The 10456-nt window shown below is 38.1% G+C and overlaps 1 protein-coding gene across 1 annotated transcript in view; it reads right to left on the bottom strand.

Moving 5' to 3' along the window:
* ndufaf6 (NADH:ubiquinone oxidoreductase complex assembly factor 6) overlaps window positions 1–10456 on the bottom strand; it is a 40747-nt gene that overhangs the window by 13265 nt on the left and 17026 nt on the right. The window contains exon 7 of the mRNA XM_015371844.1: window positions 2383–2484. Coding sequence (XP_015227330.1) covers window positions 2383–2484 — 102 coding nt within the window. The remainder of the gene's footprint in view (window positions 1–2382; window positions 2485–10456) is intronic.

Below are 10456 nucleotides of genomic sequence, written 5' to 3'. Positions count from 1 at the left end.
AAGGTTTCCAAATGGATATGTGGAGCAAATCCATCTGGCAGAGTCAGGTTAAGAATCTGGACCCATGGGTGTATATATTGGAGGACGAATTTAGGAAGTTAAAAACAGATCCTCTGAGTCCTGTCAGTTACAGGTTTGGCCTTTTTATGGCTCAAAGATGTTTTGACACTTTCACAATTGGATTTGGGATTTGGGGATCCTAATAGTGTTTTTCAAGCCGTTACAAGGAGGTGTTTGCAGAGCGGTTTAACACACGGCTCTGTTGGAGGGAGAAAAGGACTGCTGTTACAACAGATCGAGATTTAACCAAGGGATGTAAATGTAATGGAGAATGAGATTATAACATGCTGAGCATATCATTGATCTAATTAGATTTAATCAACCCAAAAATCCTCTAACCAATTTAGCTGCAGACTCTCAGCAAGCAAAAGACATTTGCAGGACATTTTGAATCCTCTGTGTTGCAGATGCCAAAGTTTTAGTGACCAGTGATGTTCATTTCAAAAACAGCAAACCAGACACTGCTGCTCAAGGGAGTTAAAACAAGTTCAAGAGTTGAGAGAAACAAACGTTCGTGTGTGTGAATGTTGACTGCATCTGGTCTCTGGACAAAGCCAAAGCTTTAGCATCCAGCAAACTGTGAAATGACTGGTGAGAGAATTTGCATCTTGAAAAAAATAATGCGGATTTTCTTTGCTGAAAATGTCAACAGCAAAGGGTTTTGTGTTTTACTAAGAAAAACCCTTTTAGAGCTACAGCAGCATTCAACTGCTCTGTCATAAGGTGACAGGCAGAGCAGGCTAATTGTACATCTCCACCGAAGTGTTGAACATAAATGCTAAGTAAATTAATTACATGTTCTATATTTATAATTAGATGGCAGCTGTCAGATGACAGGAAACCTCCAGAGATGCATACATTCATGTATATGATTTTTGGTCTGTACTGTTTTAGCAACTATAACTAACCAACGAGGGTCTGTGTGCAGCGACAGGTAGAAAAACAAAACCCTATTATTTCACAGCCACAGGCACAGATATAAACAAACAAAAATAGTTAGGACATGAATTCAAATTATTTATGTTTTATTATATATTAACTCTACATTTTAATGAGTGAAATTATATAAGTATGGTTGAATATACTATTTTTTATGCATCTAACGATGCAGCCAACACTGAACTGAAAGGAGAATTTAAATGTCTACCAAGGTGGAAGAATAATGAAATAAAATGTCTGCACCTACACTGGGAGAGCAGAATGTTACCAATTTTTCATCTGTGTTCAACATTCAGGAAAGGAGTACATAGCTTTTCCTGCACAGCACATGTAGAACAATCAGTGTAAATGGGTTTGGCTGTAATTTAAGGATAGATTCTAATATATTTGCAGTGTGGGGACTATAAATTTGATATGATTTTTTATTTTTAATGGCTATTTTGCACGCATCTAGTCTAGGTTAACTGGGTCCTTGGAAGACGCTAACCGGAAAACAGAAGGTCATCCAAAGTTCTATTTAGTTGCACCAAAGCCAGGAAACATCCATGTAGCTGACTGGGGTATTTGTAAACAAAAGAAAAAACTATGTTTTGACAACAAACTGCACTTGCTAAGCTGGGTGAGAAACGTTACTTAAGCAGACCAGAATCCGTACCAATGAACGTCAATATTTTATTCCCCATAATTGACCTGGAAAGAAGTGTCCGCTGCACACAGAAGCATGTTTGATTGGGTTTTTTCTGTCTACTCCCCTGGTTATATTGCTGTAAACCAGAGCTGTCTAGAGCTCTGCTTAGTTTAGTCTGGCACTGGCAGCAGATTTGGGATTAAACTTCTAATTGTGCTCCGTCGATCCTGGCAACAAAAAACAAAACAATCTTCTAATTTAATGTCTTTGTGTAGCCGAACCTGTGCTGGTTTGGATTGGCCGCCTCCAGATAATATTTCCCTTATATAATCTGTTGAGAGTTTGAAATCTACCCTTTCATTTCACTTTCATATAAATTACTCTGTTTATGTTAGCCTTATTTTAATGCTTTTTTTTTTTCTCATAAACTGGCTTGAGTTGATTTTTATAAAAAAAAAAAAAAAAAAACAGCTCCCTGATTCTATTTGTGGGTGATTTAAAATCCCTCCAACTTATTATTCCAGTAGCTATTGCATTTGGTTGATTTTCTCTGAGTTAAAAAAAAATGTATTTGCCTCTGTAAAACGAAAACAGTTTTTTTCAAATAGATTCACATTTTCTTTGCTGGTAATAACCTAATCTGCCCCATTTCCAATTCTGTTTAATAATAAGACCGGAATATTTGATATATTTAAAAAGGTTTAGACAACAACTAGAATACAATGTCTATTATACTGTGTATGTGCAGCACCTACGTGTTCCAGGTGGACGTGAGCCTGACTGGCGATGTCGTACACAACGTCCCGCACATTCTTCTCCCGGCTGCCGCGGATGAAGTCCTCCTGAGAAGCTCCGTGCTACAGAATGAAACAAAAACACAATCCAATGCGCTGACTTCTAGATCACAGATTATTCTTTGACATAATCAGAAAACATATCTCTTCGGTTTTAAAGCACCTGTGTTGGACAAACAATAAGGAAACGTAATGCGGTTTCTAGAAATACACCAAGATATGAACTTTGATATTGATCAGATGTCAATATCACTTCATTGTCAATAAATAATATCAAACGTCTAGATTTTTTTTTTCAGCCTCTGTGAAAGAAAACACCACTCTACTAATATTGCTTTACTCCCGTAATCAAACAAATCCCCAAAATGCAGATAAAAGGCTGACATCATCACCAATACTGATGTTTTTCTTTGCATACTCTGCATCCCTGGTTTCATTTTACTGAAACAAATCGCTTTAAACAAAACATACCGCCCTCTGTTCTTTAATAATCAAATTACTAGATCTTTTAATTCAGTTGCCAAGCTGAGAAACAAAACCCTTTCATTACATCCTCAAAGTAACAACAAACATGCATTGATGTTTTCCCAACAGTTCAAAATAAATTCCTAATTATAATAAAACATCAAAAACCAGCTTTGTGAGTCTCATCGAAGTACATAAACCCATTTAAACTCTACTTTAATAAATGTCTAGGATTTTTATAAACATTTATTAGAAGAAAACTGTTATATATTTCATGAATTTGCTTTATTAGAACAGAATGAAAATACAGCTTGTTATGTTTTCAGGTTTATTAAACCTACAAAGGAACTCACCCAAACTTTTGCATTTATTGAACAGAGAAAACTGACAAAGATTTATTGGATAAACTGTAGGGTGATTCTGATGAAGTGATTAATTTGCTTGATCACAGTCGTAGTTAAAAAAGGATTAAAAATGGAAAAACCCAGCAGTTCTGACACTGTAACACGCCTTAGAATCCACAGATTAATCTTATTAAACTTTGGAAAACCCTTTTTTCCTTCTGCTATGACATGCTGCATAGACACTAATCTTACACAATTAGAAAAAGCCCACCTAGTACTACTTTAACGTTTACAGTTCCCTTTATTTTCCCTTTGCTAAATGTGCACAGCTGTTCATGTCTATTTTGCTAACATCTTATTAGGAAACCATGCTAACCTAGAAAAGGTGCAAATTATTCATAATTTATCTCCTTTAAATCGGTTTTAAATCTCCTTTAAATCGGTTTTCCAATGATTTTAATCATTTGTTCAGGTCGGACCTGTGGACATTTGGTACCTTCTGTAACAACCAGTGATTCCAAGTATGTTTCCAATATCTGCACAGTCTGCAGTACACATGAAAATATACTTTTAAACAACCTTAGTTACGTACAAAGGTAAGAAATTGTTGGTTTACAGGTAAATGAAGTAGCCTTGACTGGGAAAACATGGGGTTCAAGGGTATAAATGGACCTGGAGTTAAATAAAATAACTTCATCTAGAGTCTTAAAAGTAAATAGTCTGAAACACAAAGAAAAATATTGAAAATGTGGTTAAATTAATAAAATATGCGGAAAAAATGACTTCATTTTCTCTTAAAGGTGTGACGCCAGATTTTAAACCTATGTAAAAAAAAAAAAAAACTTTATGGCCATCTTTCTAAGGGGTCACTTCATGACAAGATCTTCTTTACGCCTTTTCAAGGTTAAAATAAATTAATCTTCTCTAAGTTTTATGCTGCAGTCAGTGTCACAGACATCAATTCATGATCCTTAACAGCTCTAGTGATAAAAGCTCCAGGTTTTATTGTGGACTTCACACTCCTCTGAGAAAAGATCTTCAAATATCTGCAGATAAGAGAAGCAGCACCTGACAGACCCCTAGAATCTCTTCAAAGCAGAACCTTTTATACAGAGGATGACACAGAGAAATATATCTGACTTAAAAATACTCTTTAGATCAACGCACATCACTGACACTAATAATGACAAATGAAAGAATGAAAATGAGGCTTCAGAGTAAGAGTTATCCAGGCTGGTACTGGATATACTCAAAAAAAAAAATCATTAACATTGTATCACAAGACCCAATAATACATCGAGGGGAGCTTATACTAGGAGTGTAAATAATAAACGTTTTGTATCGATGCATCGATCCAACAGCCGACGATCCGATGCATCGAAACGTCCGCAAGAGCATCGATTCATGTTTTTTTCCCCTCCGGTCTACTTTTATCCATTTTGCTCCTGGGCGTAATTCTCCCTCCCGTGCTGCGGTGGCGCTAAACCTATTTTGCCCTCCTACCTCGCTTCCTGGTTATCCTCCTGCAGCAGTGTGTTGCAGTGAGCTTGACACAGACATTTTTAAATTATGCTCAATATTGAACCGTGGTCTGTGCTAGACACTGTGGGTCTAGATACGGGCCGAGGCAGCGAGGAAGTGGGGGCGAGTTTAGTCAAACGACGGAGGGACATGAGGGCCAAAAAGAGCGGAGATCCAGGTGGAAAAAGGGTCCCATCGTTCTCGAGCACCTCGCTCTTCTAGAGAGTCAAACTTCAACAATTGTTTTCCGCAATTTCGGTCATAAAAACAAAACAAGCTGGCCTCCTGTCTGCGGCACTGTCTGCAGTCAGCTACGATTTGGGAGAGGAGCAGCGGAACGTCTGTGGAGGGGGCGGGGCCGTCTGGAGCCGAGGTATTGCATTGCACTCATTGCACTGATTATGTGCAGTATTATTGCAGAATTTTTTAATGCAACGTTTCTACTTCTGTTATTTGCTGTTGTTTCTAAAAAAAATGCATAACGATATTACAGCTTTCATTGATTTATTTCAAACTTGAAAGTTTGTTTAGCCTGTAAGGTGTAAAAAAAAAGAGTATAAAAAAAAAAAAAAAAAATTGCAGATTAATCGAATCGTGGTGTATTCTTGAGTATCGAAAATAATCAAATCGTTGGGTCAGGAAATCGATACTGAATCGAATCGCCATGATGGATGTGATTTACACCTCTAGCTTATACTGCAGTTAAGCAATGCTCTGGGTCACATGACTTATTTGGTGATGAATCCAGCCCTCACATGTTACAGACCTAAAACATTCCTTTAAGGCAGAAGTCTTCAACAGGGGGTCCACGGTGGTACTGCATGGGGGTCGCAAAAGTTGTGGTTGATTAGACCTTTTTTTTTATAATTTTGTAATTTTTTCGACTTATTGAAATGTCTTTAAATCCACATTAACATGAATTCAACAGACTGTAGTAAATAGATAAATGGAGGCAGAAGATGTCTTTCAGTCATCAATGCACACATTCAGCGACACACAGGAGCTCTTTCAAGCTGGGCACCGTTTCATTCACAACACCTGTCCCATCAACAAGGAACCAGAAATACTTTAATAATCCCAGGGAGGAATTACTTTAGTTACATTACTCCATCTGTAATACACTGACTGTAGGACCAGTTTGAAAGAACATCATTTCATACAATTTATATAATTAGGGGGTCCCCGCTTCAGCTCACCATCAGTTTGGGGGTCATTTGGCTGGAAAACGTTGAAGACCCCTGCTTTAAGGTATCTTAGATTAAGCTAAAAACTCAGTCAATTGTTACTCAGCGTTTTAGAAGTCTCCATATTATCTCAAACCACAGATTCCTAGAATATGTATTAAAAAGATGAGAAGAAGTAAAGATGTGAAAAATTAACTAAAATCTGTTAGTATTCAGAAAGAAACCGCACTCCATGATGCATTTTGAAGCGTTGGGCATGACATAGTTTTTACAAAATCAATGGGAACTACTAGTCACATCTGAAATCAACAACAGTTATTTAAGATTTCCAGAGAACTTCGCCATTGAAATTCACCAGAACTGACAATGTCCACATGCATGGCAGTTGGATGTTGGAATACATCGGGTAAAAGTTAAGAAAAAATTTGTTATTTCACCTTTCTGATTCACGATCCAACCCAGACGGGTTGGTCATTGGATCGCCAACTTGAAGAGGGAGGATTTGTCATCGAACTTCTGGCCAGAGAAAAACCCGTAATATGTAGCCAACATTTGGAAGAAGAATGTTTTCAAGATGACTTGGATAATAGCGCGTTGTGACAAACACCAGATACAGCACTGGGACTTGATCAACAGCCGATACCGCACCGTGACGTCACAAACCGGTAGGTGGCAGTAGTGTTCTTTGACAAACATGGATGCCTCCAGTAAAGCAAATTCAAATAAAAATTACTCTAAATTAAAAACACTTATCATACATTGAACAGTATGTAATAGTTTAATATTAAAACTACTTTCAGCAGTTTGAATTCTGAATATGACCCGACTGCTCCATTAACTTTCAACTGCCCATCGTCCAAAGCTGGAGTCAGAAAATCTAAACTTTTGCTGCTCGACGCGCATAAAAAAAAAACAAAATTTTCCTTGAAGTCATTTCAAGGATTGGGAAGCCTGAACTCTCCATTTCAGCTCTTTATGACAAACAGAACGTAGAGCACAGATAACTGCGTTCTCAGAACGGCTCACAGAGGTGACCGGTCTTGTTAATAGGCATCTATAGATGCTAAAACGGTTTTTCAATTAGGGCTGCAACTAACGACTATTTTGCAAATCGATTAATATGTCGATTATTTTTTCGATTAATCGATTAATAATCGGATAATCTTCCTTAAAGAAGATTTTTATACAAAATTAAACCAGATGAAACTAGAACTTTTCTACTTGAGGAGTTCTGGATAGAGCATATTGACCGATAAAAACATTTTTTTTAATCTTAAATGTATTTTAAATATATATATTTTTTTTACAATTTTGGTATAATTGCTGCTCTAAGTTAGCCTGGGTGCCATTCCGAACTTAGTCCCGCCCACAACGTTTGAGGTCGGGAAGTTCGGTCTGGCATTGCTCAATAGCAGCGCGAGTATGCTTGCCCAATATCTGGCGGGCCAATCAAATTGTCAGGGCGGGCTTTATACGATGATGGACAGATGATCAACAGTAACGTAATCAACCACGTCACCAAAGCGCGCTTGGGTGACAACAACAATGGCTGCCGCTGGAGAGTTGAGGTGAGTAGATTCTGCTATTAGGTCTGTTCTAGAAGATATCGACAGCAAATTAACTTTAGAAGAGGAACAGAGAAACGCGATCAAGGCTCATCTTCTTATTCTAGGCATGTAACTGCACGCTTTGATTTTTGTTGACAACAACTATGCGTCGCTTAACATACGTCACGCACTCCGTTGCTCTTATTGGTTGTAGGTCTATCCAATTGAGTGCAGAAGCATTTTTTTTTTCTGGTTCGTTCGAAACACGCCCCATAATCACAGCTCTATGGAGCTCTATGGAGCAGTATCAGACTCATATTCTGACTAGAATTGAGTAGGACTACGTCAGGCTAGCTCTGTCAGCTAGAGGCATATTTTACAGTCTCTACACTCCAGTTAACGATTAATCGATTACTAAAATAGTTGATTATTTCAATAAGCGATTAGTCACGATTAATTCTTTCCAGCCCTGTTTTCAATGATTTAACTTTTAATGAGTTCACATGTTAGGATGTGTATTGTTGCTGTCTTGTCTGTCATGATGAATTCTTATGTCTGCAGAACAAATTTGGTTGAGTATGAATAAAAAACAAAGAAAAAAAAACATTGAACCAATCAAACCAAACAGTAACTATCAGAGCTGTATGTTTATCCTCAGCTGCTATGAATGGCAAAGGGAAATCCCAGAGTGGCTGGCTGGTTTTCTTAGAGGCAGTCAGTGAGAATTTCCATCCCGACCGCCTGTATGCAGGGCTCTGCCATCCAGAATGAAAGAAAATATAAAAGCAAATTGGTATATGATTACATGACGACATTCTGAGGTATACTTTCCTTAAAAAGCATCTTAAAACTACCTTCTTCCCCACTCCTCGCCGCAGACCTTCGATTGTTATTGACATGCTGTGTGAATTTTATGTTACCCTGTCTAAAAAAACACCTAAATACTGACTTTTCACTGCCGTTGGGTTTTATTACTTTCTTACAGTGAAGAGATGTGACCTCATCTTGAATTCAGCATCGGACCAAAATAATGGAGCGATTTCTATTTGAAGAACTTTTCTTCCTTTTCTTCTAAGACCCGGTAAATTTAACAGAGGGGTGACTCATCTCGCTCTTATACTGGGGTGATGAGGGAAAAAATTGATGTAGAGAATAATGGGCATTGAAAAAAAAAAAAAGGAATGTATTCTATGAGAGGGTAAAAGTCTAACATTTGACACCAACAGCAGAGTAACTGCAAAGCTATTATCCTCGCCATGAACAATGGGATCCTTCTAGCAAATGTTAAACTTTAGTAAATGCCCAATTACATCTGATCTGCCTTTAAATAAACTACCTGCAGCGTTAGCTTATGGCTCTCTGTGTTTCTACGTCTTATGTGGGTCGAAATAATAAGAGATAATGCAAATTGAGCAATGGAAATGCACTACAAGGGCAAAGCAGTGGTTAGTAGATAAAAATGAAAGCAGCTTACAGAGAAATGGATTCAACATTTCCAAGTAGATCTCCGGTAAAAATTTAGAAAGCTTGTAAAACCAGAGACATTATATATGCCTTTTTAGCTGAGGGTGAGCTTTTGTCTTCAGCATAGTCTGGGAAATCAAATGGGACGACGGCATGCAGCCAACGACGCCCCAACTGGGAGCAGAAATTTTCACGGAGACCTGACGTGCCTCATTTCACACCTGCAGCTTCCATCAGACACGTCAGAAGTGGACAAACCAGGCAGTAAATTGGCTCAAGCTGCTGCTATTTAACAGATCATGAGTCTGTGATAAAAAAGGATGGAAGCACAAGTCAAGAAATGTTACTAATTTACACCATTAAACCAAAAACTTCAGGAGTTTTCACTGCAACACATTTATGCTTACAGTTTATGCACCTGTCTAACACGGCACCACGATCTCCATGGAGACACAGGACACGTAGTGTTAATGGAAATAAAAGAAGAAACTCATAATGAGTGACTTTTTGACACTTTGTTTAAAGCTAATTCAATAAAAATCGACTATTACTGTTTTTAAAGGCCTGTAGTGGCTAAATTTCTTCAGCCACTCTTGCAGGAAGTAAAGTTTCTGACTCATTAACCTTTAAGAACTGAAGCAAAACGAATACAAAAAAATCCACTTCAGTTTATCACAAAACTCTGTTTAGCAAAAAAAAAAAAAAAGAAAAAGAAAGATATGGTCCGTCACATCTAATAAATCCGCAGTGACAGTCGAACTTACAAGTAACCTTAACGGTCAGAACTTCTAAAGTGCTGCCATGCACACCCCTAAAGCAAAACTGTGCATGTGACCTTTACTAAACACAGGACATTAAAAAGAGCTTAATTAAGTGATATAACCACAAAATATAACCAAATGCTTCAAGTCATAGGGAAACGGCTGTTCCAGCAGTTGCATTTCCGAATTCTACAATCTACGGCTACAATCTAACGTACTTGCGAACCTTCCGCCACAACAACCCCGCCCCCTTGATAAACGACCAATCACATTCACTTTATTCACTCGTGTAAAGTCGTGCACCACTCGGGAGAATTCAGAAGTGCTGAAAAAGCCGCTTCCCTCCGACTTTAAGCACAGCAGGTAAATAACTTGCTCCAGTCACATCATTCGCATTCATTATACTGTTAGGTTCATTCTTTATACATCATGTGCATCATTACTTTGTTAGCCAGATTAGAGAGAGTAAATGGCCTTCCTTTACAATGTGGATGTCACCGTGTGTAAGGAGGTCATCTAAATAGGACAGCCTTCTTGTCTTTTAAAGATACACAGGATATGGGCACATCTTGGAGCCAGACTGATAGAGGAGACGTATCTGTAATTCTTGGGCATAGGGGCAAGATACATGAAGTTCAAGACATGGATGGCGTGTCAGTTTCCGATACGGACAGCTAAACATCCACCTGATGCAACACCTATGCTACGTTCACACTGGACGCAGCAAGAGCAGCAAAATCGCGTCTGCT

The sequence above is a fragment of the Cyprinodon variegatus genome, unplaced genomic scaffold (genome assembly GCF_000732505.1).
Source record: "Cyprinodon variegatus isolate N-32 unplaced genomic scaffold, C_variegatus-1.0 Scaffold0, whole genome shotgun sequence".
Taxonomy (NCBI): domain Eukaryota; kingdom Metazoa; phylum Chordata; class Actinopteri; order Cyprinodontiformes; family Cyprinodontidae; genus Cyprinodon; species Cyprinodon variegatus.
This window is presented reverse-complemented; position numbering and strand designations above follow the sequence as displayed.